The 18,543-nt window shown below is 35.8% G+C and overlaps 1 protein-coding gene across 2 annotated transcripts in view; it reads right to left on the reverse strand.

Moving 5' to 3' along the window:
• The window catches only part of SLC41A2 (solute carrier family 41 member 2), a 48,335-nt gene that overhangs the window by 15,429 nt on the left and 14,363 nt on the right, over positions 1 to 18,543 (reverse strand). For both annotated transcript variants that reach the window (XM_064654858.1, XM_064654859.1), the window contains exons 4-8: positions 16,405 to 16,476; positions 15,400 to 15,544; positions 13,897 to 14,043; positions 8,462 to 8,609; positions 7,791 to 7,870 (exon numbers count right to left, since the gene is read on the reverse strand). In XM_064654858.1, coding sequence (XP_064510928.1) covers positions 7,791 to 7,870; positions 8,462 to 8,609; positions 13,897 to 14,043; positions 15,400 to 15,544; positions 16,405 to 16,476 — 592 coding nt within the window. The remainder of the gene's footprint in view (positions 1 to 7,790; positions 7,871 to 8,461; positions 8,610 to 13,896; positions 14,044 to 15,399; positions 15,545 to 16,404; positions 16,477 to 18,543) is intronic.

The raw sequence follows: 18,543 nt of genomic DNA on the forward strand, positions 1-18,543 counted from the left end.
AAGTGTGCCAGCTGGCCAGTCAGCACCTAGCTTGGAGCTAGGCATGATGCCTCCTGCTCAGCCAGTAGCTCAGCGACACAGAAAAGGCATGATGATGCTGTGGAAAGCAGAGGGAAAATGGAGAGAATAAAGCTGTGCTTGCATTGAATGAATCACTTTGATATGTACAGAGAGACTCAGTTTGTTTGGTAACAGCAGCTACTGTGCATGTGAAGTTACCATCTCAGCTATACCGGATTAATCAGATCCCTGCAAGAAACAGAACACAGATAAAACCGTGTAGGTTGACAAGATGTCAATACACAAAACTGATAACTTCTCAGCATCTTCTGAATGCATAAAATGGTCACATGCTCAGTAGCTGCTCATATTATTAAAATCTCTGTAGACATATATGAGGACTGTTTCCATGAGCACTAATTAATCCAGAAATTTGTTCTCCTGTTGCAGTCATCATAATAATACTAAATTTGCAAAGACTAACTTCATTAGCTTCTTTTCACTCTTGTAAGAACTATAACACCGGAAAACTATTTATTTCAAAAGTAAAATCCAGCAACTGTTACTTCATTCCTCTCAGAACAGCAAATGTGTTTAACTTCAATATGAAAGTGCTACTTTGTCAATAAGTAGAAGAGTCGCTGTCTGCTAAAGTGCGAAGAATGTCACGCTGACTTACAACCTTAAAAGAAAATTGAAAACCTCATCATTTTATCAAGGCAGTTAAGGGCTAAGCAGGAATGTTTCTTCTGAAAATTGTTATCACAGCTCTTTTGTCTAACAAGCACAAAAACCATACTCAAAGCAGAGCCAAAACCATGTCACATATTTGCAAACAGGCCTACGGGGGTGATTCTATTAATCATCATCTGGAAAAAGGACTTTTTTCTAATAATAGAAGTAACTATGCTATTTGGAAAACCACATTAAAAGTACTTTACATCAATGCATCTTAAAAAATACTTCAAAGCAAATCCATATCTCATAACCCTCAGTACAGGTAAAAACCCAGAAGTTAAGGGAAGCTGGAGGGGTGTTGATGACACAGATAAGTCTGAGATCATTCACTGCTCCCAGTAACACACTGGGCTGTTTTTTACCTCAGAAATTATACTGTATGTTTTGATAAACACTTTTCCAGGGAATACTTGGAGGAGTAATTGATAAACCAGAGGGTTGTACTGCCATTCAGAAAGAACTGGATAGGCTCGTGAGTTGGGTCAAGAAAAATCTCATTAAATTCAACAAAAGGAAATGCAAAGTCCTCCATCTGGGTAGGAATAACCCCATGCACCAGTACAGGCTGGAAAGCAGGTCTGCAGAGAAGGATGTGGGGGTACTGAAGAACAAGAAGTTGATCATGACACAGCAATCCACCTTCATGGCAAAGGTCAACAGCATCCTGGGCTGCATTAGGAAAAGCATCTCCAGCATGCCAAAAGAGGTAATGTTTGCCCTGTACTCTGCACTGGTGAGGCCACAACTGCAGTACCATGCCCATTTCTGAGCTGCCCAGTACAAGAAATGGACTGACTGGAGTGAGTCCAACACAGGCTCACAGGAACTGAAGCCTCATATATGAGGAGAGGTAGAGACCTGTGACTGTTCAGCTTGCAGAAGGCTCATCAGGAAGACCTTAGGAATGTGTATAGATACTTGAGATGAGGGATGAAGGCAAGGGAGCCAGACTCTTCTTGCTAGTACCCACTGTCAGGACAAAAGGCAATAAAAAAATCTGAAACACAGAATATTCCATCTGAACACAAAAACCCCTTTTTCATTTTTTTATGATGAAGGTGGTCAAATTTTGGAACAGGCTGCCCAAAGGGATTGTGGAGTCTCATCTACGGGGATATTCAAAACCCTACTGGACACAGTATTAGACAACCTGCTCTGTTGGACCCTGCTCAAGCAGAGCATTGGACTAGATCTCAAAAGTTCTCCAACATAAATACTTCTGTGATTTTAGAAAGAAGTAAATAAATCCACGTCTTCCTCCCAATTGTGTTTCAGCAAACATACTCAGCTTTAATGACCAGTGCCATAAATATTCACAAGACAGTTGCATGATAGGGCACACAAATAATTGTGTAAGAACAGACAAACCAAATCATTAAGAGTAAAGATTTCTAGAACTCCAGTTCTGTGGAGATAGATTAATCAGTAACAGAATACCATGTTGTTCCCAAGCACCTATAACGCAGCCTCTGCAATGGGACTAAAATCAATTAATATCTACATAAGGAGAGAATCAGGCCAACACAATCCCCAAATTAATTTTTCTTGTAAATCTATCAAGAGAAGGAAGGTAAGAAGATTTTCACTTTTGCACACTCCTGAACACAATCCATAGTTCAAGACAGTCAGTTTTGCCAATTAGTCTTTTTTGAAGTTCATCATTAGCATCATAACAATGAAACAAAAAGGAAGCAAAAGAATCTCAGTTACAATGGTGACCACAACTCTAAATTTTTGAATAATCATATCAACTTTCAGAAGATACAAGATGAGTTTTTGCCCTGACTCTAGCACTAACTTCAAAAAATCATGTTTTATGCAAGTGAAATACTTAGATTAGAAATCTACCTTAAATAGCTACCTATTTATGTTGTTTTTTCATCCGTATTTCTTCTATCTTCCATTTTACTTTGTAGCATTTCTTTTAATACTTGAAAATGTTTGGGGGAACATAGATGGAAAATATTAACTTTTCCTATATGGGTGTTTATTAAGATAAGTCTTTAAGACAACATTATATAGGCAAAGTATTACATTTTATGATTGATTGACTCATAAATCAGTTATTTCCTATCCCTAATAAAAAAATTGTTCTTTGACAGTCAAAAAATGAAAATATAATGAGATATAACTGTTGTGAAAACTAATGATTACTGAGATCTTCTAAAAATTTACAAGTAAGACTTCCAAGAAAGAGTACACATCTATAATAGTATCAAATATGCAGGTTTACACATGCAGGTTAGGAACTAAAAAGTAGTGAAACTATCACCCAATAATGTGTCAGAAGTAAATGTCAAAAATCAAAGCCCTCCTCCTCATTCACGCCAAAATAAAGACTGAATAGTTCTCGTAAAGCATAGGTGCCTTCTGAGACTAACACATTTTTTCTAATTCAGGATGCAGAAAAACTATTTTGCTGCTCAGCCAAATTGCTCTACTGCCATACAGGTACATTAATGTTTTCCCTTGTAATTCACAGAGACAAACTTCGGATGCTCAACTGTCTGAGACAATTATTATATTCTAATCAAAGCACTACTCTGTTGTGGGAAAACTCAAAGTACAACTACCCTAAAAGAGATTAAAATGCATAGCTATTAAAAAATGCATTTTATTTCTTGAGGAGGAATGGTTTCTCGGTACATTCTTTCCCTATTCTCCAAAACAATTTACAGCAAAATCTCTCCAAAAAACCTGAAAGCCTGTCATTCAATTTACCCTTACATAAGCTTAATTTTCATCTCCTAGACAACTGATACTCATTAAGTTTTGTGTTAAATTTTCTCATATATTTTTCTCATATTCTTTGATCTACATTTCTTTCCTCCAGATAGCAAATAATTTTAAAATACATACACCCAAAGAGCAAGAAATGCTAAAATTGGTTTGTGTTACCCTTAGAGTATTGCTCTGAACCACCTGCAAAGGTAAGTTTCTTGATATAAAGTATTTCCAATTTTCAAGTGGCCATAATTTTTCAGCATTAATTTGCAGAACCTCCATTCTTCAAGATGCATAAAAATAGGGTGAAGTCTACTGATATGTTGGTTATTACGCAGTAACTCATGAAATGCAAATACTTAGAAGATATCTCACAGTGTTTTGTCTAAGTACACAATGAAAACTGAGAGGAAAGTGGCTCTATCCGGTAACTGCACTTAGTTCATTTCTGTTGCATATTCAGAAGCATATAATTTTTTAAGGTATTATCTTTTTTCTGTGCCAAAGGAACTCAGTTTCTTGCAAATTGCAATTCCTGAGTCAAATTCAACACACTGTGATGCTGTAAGAGGATTTGCAGGTTTTAACCACCTCATCCATTAGAAAACATAATGATCAACTGGAGTACCTAGGCTGAAGCTCAGTCACTCTTGGGCTTAGCTATTTTATTCAGAACTTCAGTACGTCAAACAGACATCTAAGTATCAAGTAGTTTGTAAGTGCCACAGTGGCTAAAACAATAAAGTGATTTATTTATTTTTAATAAGCAGAGATACAATTTAACCCAGCCAACCATAGAATAAAAAAATATTCATCTCAATAAATGTGTTTGAAAGTGGGAAAACGGAAAAGCGGTTGTGAAATACTTCAGGCCACCAGCAGTAAAATGGACTATAAATGCCTGCCTGCTTAAAAAGTGTGTTAATATTTTGGGAAAATATTTGTAGTTATTGTTAATAGGGAACCTCTGAGGTTGCTCAAATTCCAGACCAATATTTCTTAAACTGAAAGATTTAATGGCTCCACACTGTAACACATGATGAAAGTAACTTGTCTCACATCTAAGAATACACAAACCATCTAGACAGGACCTGGCCAAAGGCTGCTTAGTGGTGCACACAGCAAGCCTAACAACTGATAACTCTGTAGTACGTACTATTCAGGTTTTTGAGAGATGGAAACTGGCACTGAAATAAATAGTGACACCTTGAAATCCCGGATAAATTTACACTGTCATCAAATTTTGGCTGGACACAATCTCAGTACGATACAATGTTTCTTTCAGGTTTCCCTGTTGGTTTTTTGGGTTTTTTCAGGTTCTCTATGCCATAGGAGTAACAAACATTAAGAAAAAAGGAAAAAAACAGGCATCTTATAAGCATTTTGAGGGGAAAACCCTCAGCTCCTGTCACTACTCAGGCTTACAATGACAATTCTAAGGCCAGAAAAGCACTGTTAAAGAAAACTTTCTGCAACAGTAATATTTAAAAAGCCATCTGTTAAGTGACTTAACACACCTTTTATGTCAGTAAATGAGTGTCAACAGACGTGCTTTTTTGACTGAAAGACTTCCTAAACCCCAGTTTACTACACTGTACTGACCAGCAATATCAAAAGGTGTCAGTAAAATTATGAAACCCAGGAGAGGCTAATCTAACAACAACCAAAAATATCACCTACCTACAATTTCCTTTTCCAGGAGATGTACCATAAACCAGACCCATTCTGCATCCTCTACACAGAACATATTTTCTCTATATTTTCCAATAGAAACGCCTCTATCCTTAGAATTCTGAGTCAAGCATGTCTCCTGGAAAGATTCTTTGTCTCCCTGTCTGCCCCAGCTTTCCCTCTCATCCATCTGCCTAATTCTTCAGAGATCTTTTGACCTATCAGCTCAACATCCAGGGCTATACAGCTTTTGGCTAGTTCTTTTCCTATAAAGACAGTTCAAAAGAATGTATGTGCGTTGCCTTAATTCTGTCGATAAATTTATGAAAGAAAAGATATGAAAGAAAAGAAGAAATAAAGCAGTATATTTACTCTTTCCTCTAGAGGCATGTTAATAGTAAGCTGTCATTCTTAGCAATTAAAATTATTTACTTAAGTCCAGTCATTAGCTAAAAATGACAAAAAGGTAAAATGTAAACAGACAGGCAATCCAATAGGATGCCTAATTCCACTGACAAGAGCAGTCCATAATTGTTGCAGGGTAAAAGACCATCATTACTGCAACATTTGGAAAGTACACGAGGTCTTGAGAAAGGCATGTGTCCACCAGACCTGTATCCATTGTAGGTAACAAGTCTAGAATAAGGGAACCTATAGAGAAAATCCGGAATTATTTTGGTACTGTACTGGAGTAGAAAAAGAAGCCCATGTGGAAAGAGTTGTTGGCTTTTGTTATCAAGTTATGTCATCAGGGAAAGCAGGACCATTGGTAAGAGTACTGGCTTGGGTAGACCTGCCTAAAAAGAAAAACCAATCATCTTAGGAGGTAAATGCAGGGCGTTACTGAAAAAGGACTACTGTAAGAAAAGTAACAGATGTAAAGCAGAAAAATGTCTGCCTTGCCTTTCAGGTACCTGGAAATCAAAATGGAAACATACAAAAGTTAGGTGCAAGCACTTGCAATTTTGATTTAATACAAAGGCAAGGCATAGGCAAGGAAACATAAAGGCTTAAGTGTAAGAATTAATTTACAGTTAGCAAGGAACAAGAGTGGCAACACAGAAATGTTTCATGTTAAAAGCAAGAAGAAAGAAAATAAAGGACCTTAATGAGAAAGAAGAGCAAGCAACATGCTCTACTGAAGACTGAAATACTCAGTCCACAGCCTTCATAAAAATGATAATACCTGATCACAAACTGATATGTACTAGGGCCTGGGGGTAAGTTAAATTTAGTCCTTAGAGAGCTATATGAACAATTCATGAATTATTAGTGATCATTTTTGCAAATTCATTATCTCGGAGGTTAGAGAATACCTGAGGGCTGTAATGGAGAAAACAGAAAATATATCTTTAAAGGGGATCAAAAAGGATGATACAGAGACCCTGTATATCAGTGAAATTTATGTTCCTACATGAGAACTAGAACAAATTATTAAAAAGACAATTCAGAAGCATCTAGAAGATATGAAAGCTGTAAAACATGAGCTAACATGAATTTGCCAAGAACAGGCTTCTGTCAAAACAATACGATTTCTCCCACTAACTGAACAGCTTGCCTAATGGTTGCAGCAATTGATATATTACTTGTCAGCCACAGTAAAGCTTATCAAAATGTTTAGGTGCTATCCAACATTACATTTCCATTAATAATGTCTGGAAAATTAATTATATCAGGCCAATGTGGTTCAAAACTAAAATTCAGTGACCCTATTAATATCTTGTTATCAAGGTGGAAAACAAGTGGCCATAATACATTTAATTCATAGCTTAGAAAACAGAATAGAACATGCACTAATGGAATTTGCAAGGGCCAGCTTAAGTTAAAACAGTAGCATCTTGGTAACAGGCAAAATGGTCTTAAAATGAACACTACATAAAAGTGCAAACTAATGTAAGAAATCAAATGAAGAAATACAAAAAGGGGAAAGAACAGCTAGGCAGCAATAGAGTGGGAACAGATCTGGTGTTTATAATTATTGTAAACTAAATAGTATCAACCCTGTTCTACTGTAGTAGGAAAGAAAAGCATTTTCAAACTGCATCAGTATAAGATATCAACTGTTCTCATAAAATTTGCCTTGTTCTTATTGTTAGAAGATAGAACACTTAATTCAAGGACCAAATTTTCACAAATGCACTCTTACACACCTGCAAAGTACCTGCCAGGCATTGGAAACAACATACATTTTTCTTGAAAAATTTATTTACTTGCCTGTAGCATCCTTGTTAGTTCTTATATCTATATACATTACATATCAACAGCAAATTACCCTTTTGAAAATTTGTCCTTGGATATTCAGAAGAAAATCCCTTGAGATAAAATTTTATATACATATTCCACAGCCATAACTGCTTCAATATAATATTTGATAATTTAATATTTGAATATGTTACTTTAATATTTCCACTTTCAGTTTATTAAGGCCTATTTTAGATTTCTACTTCTCCTATTCTCTATCATGTTTTAATGGTTGTAGTAAAAATAGGAAGCACTTCTCAGGTGTTCAAATACACAGCTGTTGACACCAAAATCAAACCTTGAAATTAATATACCAGATATTAATTAGCACAAGAGAAATTTACTGTAACAGATGTTTCTCAAACCAAGGTATATCAATTGATGTATAGTAGCAAATAATGTTGTCAGAGTCTTACCATTAATTACTGGGGTATAAACAACAATTCCAACTAAGTTAGGATCAGATACAGTTGTGTCCAGAATAAGGCCACCAATACTGAAAAACAAAGTACAATATTTAGAATAAGGCAAGCAGGACCATTAATTAGTATTTAAAACCTTTTCAGAGCAATCTGTCTTAGAACATCTTCAAGACACAATTTTCATCTCAATTCACCCTTCCCCTGTGCCATTACCTCATTCTGAGCCACAGGGTACCATTGCCGTAGTTAGTTATTTATTAAAATTGACTTCTCATATAACAAAGATCACAGAATATCAGCCACTCTACTTTTCAGATTCATAACTGTCATTGGATTAAATAATCTGTCAGATCAGTGCAGAGTCTTGACTGGAAGCTGCAGGAGATGAGTAGCTCACCATTTCCCTCATTTGATAGGGCACACTTGTCAATCACGGATACAGCAACCCATCATAGTCCCCGGCTACTGCTGGCTCCCCCAGTCATTCCCACCTGTGGCTTAACTTTGTAACTTCCTCATTTTGGGAAGATTAAAGTTTTATCATACTCTAAATTCTGGAGGCTCCTTAAATGTTTCTTCAAAGTACAAACAGGTGTTAAGTAAGATATACAGAGATGCAGGATGACTATTAAGATGCTTCTATGAAGCAAGACAAACAGACTTACCTGCTTATAATCATGGCAGTTATAACAGGCTCCCATCCTGAATGGAGGACAGTTCTGGTAGCTGGGTGTTTGGCAGCTATGACAATCCCCATCGGAGTCAGAACCAAAAAAAAGGCACCAACCAAAGGAGATATATAGGAATATGTCTCTAAAATCATAATAAAGGAAAAAAAGCAAACCTGTTTTACTTTCAAGACATTCCTATACATTTTTCCTAAATTAGAACTCTAAAATAAATTATAATCCACATCATACAATTGAGGAATTTTAATAGTCTTCATCACTACTGCACTTAAAGTGTCAACTACTGCACTGAACAATGTGTTTAACATCTGCCATCTGTGATCGTTGTCTCCCACCTTCTCAAGGACAGAACTATCTGTACAAAGAAGAAATTCTGAAGAGAATTTTTGTATGATGCTTTACGATAGAAGTATAATAAGTCTGTGGAATATAAAACATTGCCTTGTAACTCATATTAAAAAAAAAGAGACTGAATATACTGAAAATGCATTTTGCTTATACACAGATTCATAGCATATGGACACCCCCCTTCTTTCCAATGCACAGATAATAGGTTTTATACACAAGTCCTTTAAATTGAGTTGGATATAAAATGGATTATAAAACCTACTCCATTGCCATAATACTGTTGTGTTTTCTTGAAAAGAACAAAAACCACCAGTGGCTCTCAATAGTGAGGGATCTCTTAAGGACAGGGCACAGACAGAGCTTAAAATATTTTTTAAAAAAACCTTCTGCTGTGATAACATACTAGCACCTTATTGGGATTCTCTGTTATAACACACAAGAGGGAACAATAAATAAATAAACTGGCCACCAATCCTCCCCATGCTGCTGAACAAGGGTAAAAGACTATCATTTTAATAAGGCATCTGTTTACAAGTTTTAAACTAGTCAACTGAAATTCACCCTGCCCAGTTTTTTTAAGGCAAAAATGATGAAAAAAATTAAGGCAAGGCAGTTGGTCCCTACCAGGACTTCAAATTCTACTGTCTGTCTATCTAGCTGAATTAAAAACAGAACCGTAAAAGCAATTAATAATTTAGAATTATCTTACAGAATCTGTCACAAGTGAGCTATGGGAGACTCCACTTGCAGAACACCTTACTATAGCAGTCTAAAAAGATTAACCTTGAGATGCATCTTTTTAAGGAAGGGTAGCTGGTTTCTCTTCATATTTAATTCACAGTAGCAAATTTAATTCAAAGTAGCAAATATATTTTACAATACCTGGAGAATGGGAAGAGGAAATAAATGATCTCTCTTTTAGGGCTCCCTTTACTCCATTTTTGACAGATTTATAGCAGGTAGCTTACATGGTAAAAGGAATCTCACTCAACCTGTCTCTGCTATAGAATTTGTACTATCCCACAGGAGAAGATAAACACCTAAAAGCACCCAGCTCTTCAGTGAACTTCTGACTGTGACATTAAACTAAAAAAGGAAGGAGGGAAGAGGAAAAATCAAGGTTCTGATCTTCGTTTACTTTAAGCCCTCATTCCTTTAGTAACATTAATATAAATTAATGTTCTAGTTCAGAGAACTCAGATGTTTAATGTTTTAATCCTTGTACAGGGTACATACTGTGACATATTGTTCAGTGCAGTGCCACTGAAAATAACGCAGCCTCTGGTAGAAATTAGAGGTAAGCTGGAAATATACTACTTCAAACCAACTGATAGGAACCCGAAAATAATAATGTGAATCACACAACTTGTCTTCTCAACCCGGATCCAACATGCACGAGAAACAAATGCATATATTTAAACTACATTCTGGGAAAAAAAAAAAAGAAAAGCTTTAAACGAAGTCTTCAGGTAATTACTGACAAGTGACAGTCAACAGGGACCTCCAAATTTATTATACTGGGTGTTCCTATTCCAGTTCCTACTCCTCGTCTTCTGTTGTAGGAAAGGTACCAGGACACAGTGACGGTCCTGGGGAGCCCTCTAGTGCTTTCCCCCAGCTATTTAACAACGATTCACAGACACGGCTCTGGTTCAGGGAGCTGCTAAGAACTGCTAACCTTCTACTATTTAGTCCCTGTGTTTGATAGCTTTGTCATTATTTTTAAAGCACTCCGATGAACCTTTAAGAAATTACATACATGATAGTGACCAAACAAGATGTTTCATTCAGCCCTAGCATAGGTAAAAATGCTACAGTCCTTTCCCCTGCCTCTCCTGGGTATGCCATAAAGCATTGCATCAAAACTAAGTCTGTACATGTCTGTGCATAAAACCTGTACACAAATCATTTCCCTCCTTCCAGTCTTGTCTGAAAACATCTAGTCCCATGCAGAGAGCAGCCATAAACTTAAACATTTGTTTCAGACCATTCGAGTAGTTGGGCTAACAAATCATAGGGGACAATAGTTAATTCTGAATACAGGTCAGAAGTGAATCCCACCAGCTTCGTTACTCGCCTATAAACTGTGGGTTTCCTTATAACATTCCCATTGGGCTTCTTATTCAAGCATTGAGAAAGCAGGGAAACTACAGAAAGAATATACACATATCTGCACTGGAGGAGACCAAAGTTCTCATCTAGTCTAGTATCCTTTGTCTGACTATGGTAAACAGTTCAGGTTATGGAGAGAAGAAAAGAAAGATGACAGGTTTTGAGTGCTGCTTCTTTCAGTGTGCCCTGCCAGCTCCTGCTGCTGTTTGCATCAGGGATTTCATCACTCAAGTTTCTGTCTGCATCTGTCCTCTCTGATTAATTTATCTAAAGAGTTTTCTAAAATCACTTTGGTCCTCTTAAGACAGCACAACAGTAAGTTTCACATCCCACTCCTGTATTATGCAAAAAAAATTTCTTTCTTTAACCTGTTGCTTAATCATTTTCTGAATGCCTCTTCCCTGCCACTCACAACTTTATAAACTCTTTATAAACCTCTCCTGGGCAGAAGTTAATCCATACTTTTAGTCCTTGTAACTATTTCATAGTTCAAATACACACATCTTGGAAACAACATATTTCCAAGGGCTTTGTGGCATATGCTTACTTTAGAAAGACTCTCTGTTTCCTAAAAGAAAGAAATACAAAGAAATTGAAAAAAAAATACAAAGAGCAGAAGAGGTTCCTTTAGCAGTAACTAGATAATTTCATACATCACCAAAAGAGAAGTATTTCCAGAAGACCTTATAGAAAGAAAATTAGGAATAACTGTTAGAAACACACTTGAACGCACTAATCCTTTCCCCTACATGTGTAGGATCTGCTCTTCAACTGCAATGGCACAGTAAAATTCGAGTGGTCATGACAGCTGTAAAAGTAGCAAAGGATCAGTTCAAACTGGCCCCACTTCTTTTTTTATTCCTCTGAGACACATTAGGCCATCTGTAAGCAGAGGTGTAAATCTCTGGAAATATGTGAAAGGAAGAAAAAAGTCCAGGTTTCTTTCCTCATCTTCTTCTTGGGGTTGAGTGTTTTTTGTTTAGGTTTTAGAGATTAAAAAGAAAAGCATGTTATAGGAGAAATTGAGATATTATTAATAATTACCTACTTCTTGAAAAAAACCCATCATATAACTATGTAGTTACATATAATGTAACTACTATTAAAGTACCAGTACATGCAACTAAGTTTTAAAGCCTTACTTACACAGGACAGCTCAAATTTTTATGAGAAAAGGCTTGAATAATAAGCACAGTTGTAAAGAATATACGTGATGATATCAGCATCTCTGGTAAACTACAGACAAAACAATATTTGACCTGTAGTATACTACACTGTAATTGTCTACTGTTATGTCTTTTAAAGAACAATAAACTTTAGTTTCTATGGAATGAGTTAGTTGCAGCAATGATTTAATTTTGAATAAGGTTCTGAACATTCTTCTCCCGTGAGAAAACGTTTGTTTTTTTTTTTTGTTTCTTCATGGGGGAGATTAGGAAACAGGAAGAAAAAAGACTGAATTGTGAGTTACTCATTTGCATTTTCCAAGCTCACATCTCCATTACAATCCAGCATTTTATTACATAAGTTACCATCTGAGCTTGCTTCCAATAATAACTACATATTCATTTTAGCAGACATTGTGATTATGAACCTTCGTTAGTGGTCTGCTCCTTTCCTTTAAAAAAGAAGGATTTCGACAGTACAGGTCTTAGAAATCAGAGAAAAAAGTTTCAAGGGGAGTATATAAACATGCAAATAACTAGCAGAACAGAAGAACTGCAGACTGAAGTAAAAAGTCATTAATAAGAATAATTAGTTTGGAACTATTTATGTGTAATTCACCTGTTCTCAGCCATTAGTGGGAAAGTAAGAGAACAGTAAAAAGTTGTCATGAAGAAGCCAGACAGAATTTGTGCATGAAGTTGGATTAGATCATTGCTCTCTGTAGTCAGCAGTCAACAAAGGCCTCCCCTCTGGAGCTAAGCTATTCAGTGTGGTTATATATCTTTTCATCTTTCATAGCAGAACTGCTCTTCTGAAGAAAGCTACAGCTAAATAAGCATATTTATGTTTAAAAGATAGTCACCAAATATATAAGACAAAACAAAATAAACAAAACAGAAAACAGCTGGGACATTATTTGGAGAAACTGGAAGTGGTTACTTCATTTACTGAAAAGCAGAAGGAAACATAAAATCAAGCACAGGTACTGGGAACAGTAGTGAGACATGGAGGGAAATTGAGGGGAACAGGAAAGAGCTGAGGAAACTGGCATTGGAAGCTGGTATTGGAAACAAGAAGGTATTGTGATGGGAGCTGGAAAGCACTTGGACGGAATCAAGAGGAAACTCACATTCGTCTTCCCACAAATTTAAAAGTCGTATTAATCCCAAATCTATCTAAATTTAGGCTTAACTTCTTTGAATATGTACTTGTATGTATTTTTATTTTGATTTCCAGGCATAGCTAGCTGCAGGTCAAAATATATTTGAATGGTGTCTAAAACCACACCTCAAAACAAAAATGCTCAAAGCAGAACTCCTCTCCCAGCAGCCTCTCCAGATGGCCAGTTTAACTCCTTCCCCTCAGTGCAAAGGGAGAATGATTCAAAAGGACTCAGGGAAGCAAATATTTGATTTAGGGGTGGACATTCAAGAAAACATTCCTGGATGAAGATAACTCCCCTCCCTCTCAAGAAAGCACAGTAAATTCAGCAACTACAGTTTGCAATTCACATGTAGATTGAATGTGATACCATTAAAGACTTTCAAATACTCATTGCTTGTGCCGAAGTTCAGGTTAGTGACTTCTAGGATCTTATTAAAAAAAAATAAAAAAAATATGGCATAATGTTGCACTCTAAGATTTACCATTTCATGACATAAATGTTAACAAAAGAGTCAGTCAAACTAAATGGTCTGTTGAACCTTCCCCTCCCTGACTTTTCCCCACCCTCTTAACCCAAAAGAGGTTTCTGGAGAGTCACACACACTTAGAAACATACTTACCAAGGCAAGTATAAAGACCCTGACTTATCCATGCTAGTATAGCAAGAGTGATAAGATCTCCAAAACTTGCTGCTATAGGAGTGGCAACATTGTCAGGATTAATACCAGTCTTCTTGGATCCAACAATAACTCCAACCATTATTATCCCTAAATTCAGCAAAGAAGACAGTACAGTAACTATATACACTCTTTTAATTACACAGAAAATTTCAAGACCATGATAAAAAATAAATTAAAGGTGTTGGTTTCTATTTTGTCCTATAAACAGCAAAGCTAACTTTTAAGAGAATCCAAGTGGCTACTAAAAATAGAACTCACACTGTTATTAACAGTCTTTGGCACAACCTGAGTAACTTCCCTCTCATCATATATTATACATAAGATCTTAACTGTGTATAGTATCCTTTATGTTATATTATGTATTGTAGGCTACATCAGGAGTTCACTTTCAAGAAACTGCCTAAAGAATTATGCACCACGAAATTCTCAAAAGAAAGAACTGAAATGATCTTGCAGGATCACAATATTTCAAAAGCACCTATTTCACGTGTAGGAAAATGAAGCTCAGAAAGTAATTTCCTGTGCTGGCCCACCACCAGAAAACAACAAAAGTTTCTCTTCATGCCCAAACCATACATGAGTGGCAAAGTTCTCTTGCTGCCCTTAATTCTGCACATGATCAAACTCAATGGCTTTGTAGTCACTAAGAAAACCTGTGCTCTTAATTCCACACAAAACTTTAACGTTTTTTTAATTCTCTCATAAGTAAGCATATCAGATTAGTAAAACAAGGAAGTTACCCATTTTACTTGATCTACTATTCTTAAGACTACTGACTATGTATTTTCAGTAAGAACATGTCACAGGTAGAGGTACTTTCCTCCTCCCCTTTACGTCCATTAAGAACAGTCCTTTACTGTCAAATGTTTTCTGACAACAAGGAAGAGAAGATTAAATTCATCATGCCATATTGCTCCAAACAGACACTGGCACTGTTTGTACAGTGGGACTTGAACTTGGCCCAAATCCTTCAAATAATGAGCCAATTTATTTACTTCAGATACAAAGCAAAGCACAAACTAACACATAAGCAGCACGGGCAACCTGGAACTTTGAATTCAGCTAAGCTAACATCCAGGCTCCCTTAAGTTTAATCATAAATAAATTTTACCTGCTTAGAACTAAGAATATATTTTGTACATTAATAAATACAGAAAGCACTGGGAAAAGTTCTTCATCAGGTGAAATCTAAAACCCATACTTTTTGGTTTAGATATGCTCAGGAGGTCATGAAAATCAAAAGTTTTTGAAAGAATATGATAGAAGAGAAATGCAATATGCCCACCTATATGGAAATTGCAAAAGGGCATCCTAACCTCTGCTGGTTTTCAGATGTATTATCCCTGACTGGATTTAAATTTTTAAGGAATAGCAACATAATACACATTCAGCATCCACAGAAAACTAAATGACTACAAAAAGTAACACATATACTCCACTTACCTTGTAAAAGAGAAGCTATGAAGGCAGTTGCTACACTGCTAGAACACAAAAGGACTGAGTGATCAAAGCGGTATTTGCCCTCTGGAATCCAGCCCAATATAACTGCTGCCACCGCTGCCAGAAAACCAACTACTGTTGCCTGAACCTGGAAAAGACAGTGAACAATTCTTAAAATAACTGAGAGACTCAGGAAGACTACAGAATAATGTTCTGTTATTCTTTCCTTCTATCTACGTTTACATGCAAGGTATAAAAGGAGCATGCTCATCCCTTTTGTAGAGATGATGACAACCTTGGGTGATGAAGAACAAAAATCTTAGGCCAGCAGAAAAAGCTTTACCAGCATTTTAGAGACTCCAGAATAGCAAAAGTAAAATCAGGGAGAGGAGCTCAGGATTTAGGAGAGGCCAATGCCTAAAGAGGCTTCTAAACCCCTTAAAACAGTGAAGTCACAGAATAAATATTTCACCTATTTTTTGAGCACGTTATATTATAACATATGAAAAAGAAACAGTTCTCAACTTAAAAAACAGTTATTTTGAAGAACAACCACTCCTTTCCTCAAATGACCCAGCTATTTAAAATACTATTGATTATCCAAAAGCTCTATCACATACTTTCTTTAAACAATGAATACAATGCAAATAGAGTACTAGAAACATTTGAAAGGTCAAATTTAAAAGGTTTTGCCAAATCTGAAATTTTTCTCTAACCATCCTCAGATCCTCTCTTAAAAAAAATTAAAAAGGAAATACCCTTGGTACAGTCACAAATAATACTTTACCTCTTCTTCTAATAAATAGAAACTCATATTGTTTTAGAGAAGAGGAATACTGTACAAAAAAAAAAATCAAGCAAATATTGTACAGTAAGTATAAGCCAGCATGGCAGAGCTAGTTTCCCATTAACACTATCCATCTCCATACTTACTGATGTTTGTGATTTGACTTTTTCAATAACTTGGCTCACTTACAAGATTTAATCAAATAAACCTATTATATTTACCTGTTTTAAGGCCAAATTGCCAATTATTAGGTTCCATTTCTCAATGGGAGAATCCATTTTTCCAATATTTACCTATCAAAATTACAAAAGAAATTCAGAATTTTGGGTTTAAAATTCTATTACTCGAAAATGCACTAACAAGGCAGAAACCCATAAATAATTCAGCTGATACAATAAAACAGACATTTCTATTGAAAACAAGCCACATTTTTTCCAAGTCAAACATTGCTTTTGATTTTAAATTGTATTTGGAGTATCTTTTCAAAAGCAGCTAAACTTGATGCAATTTTACATAGTAACTCATTTAACATTAGGTTACTGTGCAAGATATACTGGCCACCTCACATTCCAGGAATGTCCAAGTACCACCAGTGATTAGACCAGTGGTCAGAAGATCCCTTTAGACTGAACTTGTTTCTGTGGTCCTTAAATTCTGAAAATAAAAAATGCTAAAATCTAATACTGTTTAGCATTCTAACTTTTCATTTATACAATACGGCCAGAGACTTATGATGCTGTAAATGATATAAGTCCAGTACTAAGGTAGTAGCTGGAAAGACAGCAAATAAATTATTCTAAGAAAATAAAAAGTACATACATACTCTTTTATAATGTATCTCCTATTTTTACTCTTTTTTTGGAGTTAGAGGACAAGATCTGACAAATAGTACAAACCATTGCAGTATGACTATGTTTAAAATAACTTCCCTTTTGAGATAACAGAATGATTTTTTACATTTTGAGCATAAATTTTAGTGTTTTTTTCCCATGTAATATTAATTTATAAGATAACATACTTCTCAAAACAAAAAAATTCTTCATGCATATCTTTTCATCTTTTGATAATTTCTTTTCAGTAGATTTCAATTCAATTTCTTTTCCACTTTCATTTTGTGATAGTAGGGACTTGTATGGAACAAAGTATTAAATGAAATGCTAATTTAAAAACTTAGAAATATACTAACACACTTTATCTCAATCTACATTATAAATATCTTATAGTGTTCAAAGTAGAGTCAAAATTCCACAAATACATCCATTAAGTTTAAACAGGACAACAATGTTTCAGGAAGTGCAGATAAGAATCTCCTTTGCATCCTTCTTAAATATATATGCTAAATGAATAAAAGGACAGGCTGTGGAGACCTTCACTCTTTCTCTCCTTTGAAAAAATTTTAGAAAAGCATCCAAAAAATCCCCATTCAAACAGTAACCTTGCAAAATGCTTAATCCAGCCTAAAAGTGAGCTGCTGCCAAATGCCACAGTTCTGCTTTCCCCTACTATCAGCTACACGTTCACATTTTCTTTCTTGAAACAGACTGACAACTCCGTGAGTGAATTCATGGCAACATGAATTTCCTTGCTGGTTTGATGGAAAACACTTTTTTTCAGGGAGCAAAAAGGGGTTATCTTCTATAAAATTACCTGGTCCATCACATGTAACCATGTAACCATGCACAACAGCTTTAAGGTTTGGAAGGGAGAAAGAGCAGGAGCACTCCTTGCAGCTGCAGATTTCCACGAAGTAAGATGAAGTTTATTGTAATACTGTGAAATAGGCGGACCTAAACAAAACGTTTGTGAAGTCATACTGCTAATGCCTAACCCTGATAACACACAGTCAAAAAAAGAGCCTGCACAAGTTTACAGGACTGAAATGATTGAATAAGTGGTGTTTTGGTGTTGGTTGGTGGGTGAGGGGTTTTTTTCATTGGTTTGTTTTTTGGTTCGCGGGGGTTTTTTTCTCTTAAAAAATGAAAAAGGAATAGGGAGAAAAGGCAACAGTGTAAATTGAGACAGTGAGAATGACCCAAAGAAGAGAACAAAGCTTAAGAGCTGAAGAACACAAAACTATAAAACATAAAATATTAAATAAATATTGTGCTTGAATGGGCAGCTGACCTAAGTGTACCTCCCACAGTTATGCCAGGACAACAGTGGACAGAGGTAGAACTGCAGAAACACTTTGTTTGCTCTTTGTTGTCTGTATTCTACACATGAAGTAACTTCTTGTGGATTAAAAATTAATGTTTTAAAAACAGCAGGCTGTAAGATTGCCAGCGTGTGAAGAGCTAACACTAACAACAAAGAGAAGTCCAAACTATGCCCTGAGGTAGATGAAAAATAGAGTCTTGAGA

Source organism: Pseudopipra pipra, chromosome 5, assembly GCF_036250125.1.
Source record: "Pseudopipra pipra isolate bDixPip1 chromosome 5, bDixPip1.hap1, whole genome shotgun sequence".
Taxonomy (NCBI): domain Eukaryota; kingdom Metazoa; phylum Chordata; class Aves; order Passeriformes; family Pipridae; genus Pseudopipra; species Pseudopipra pipra.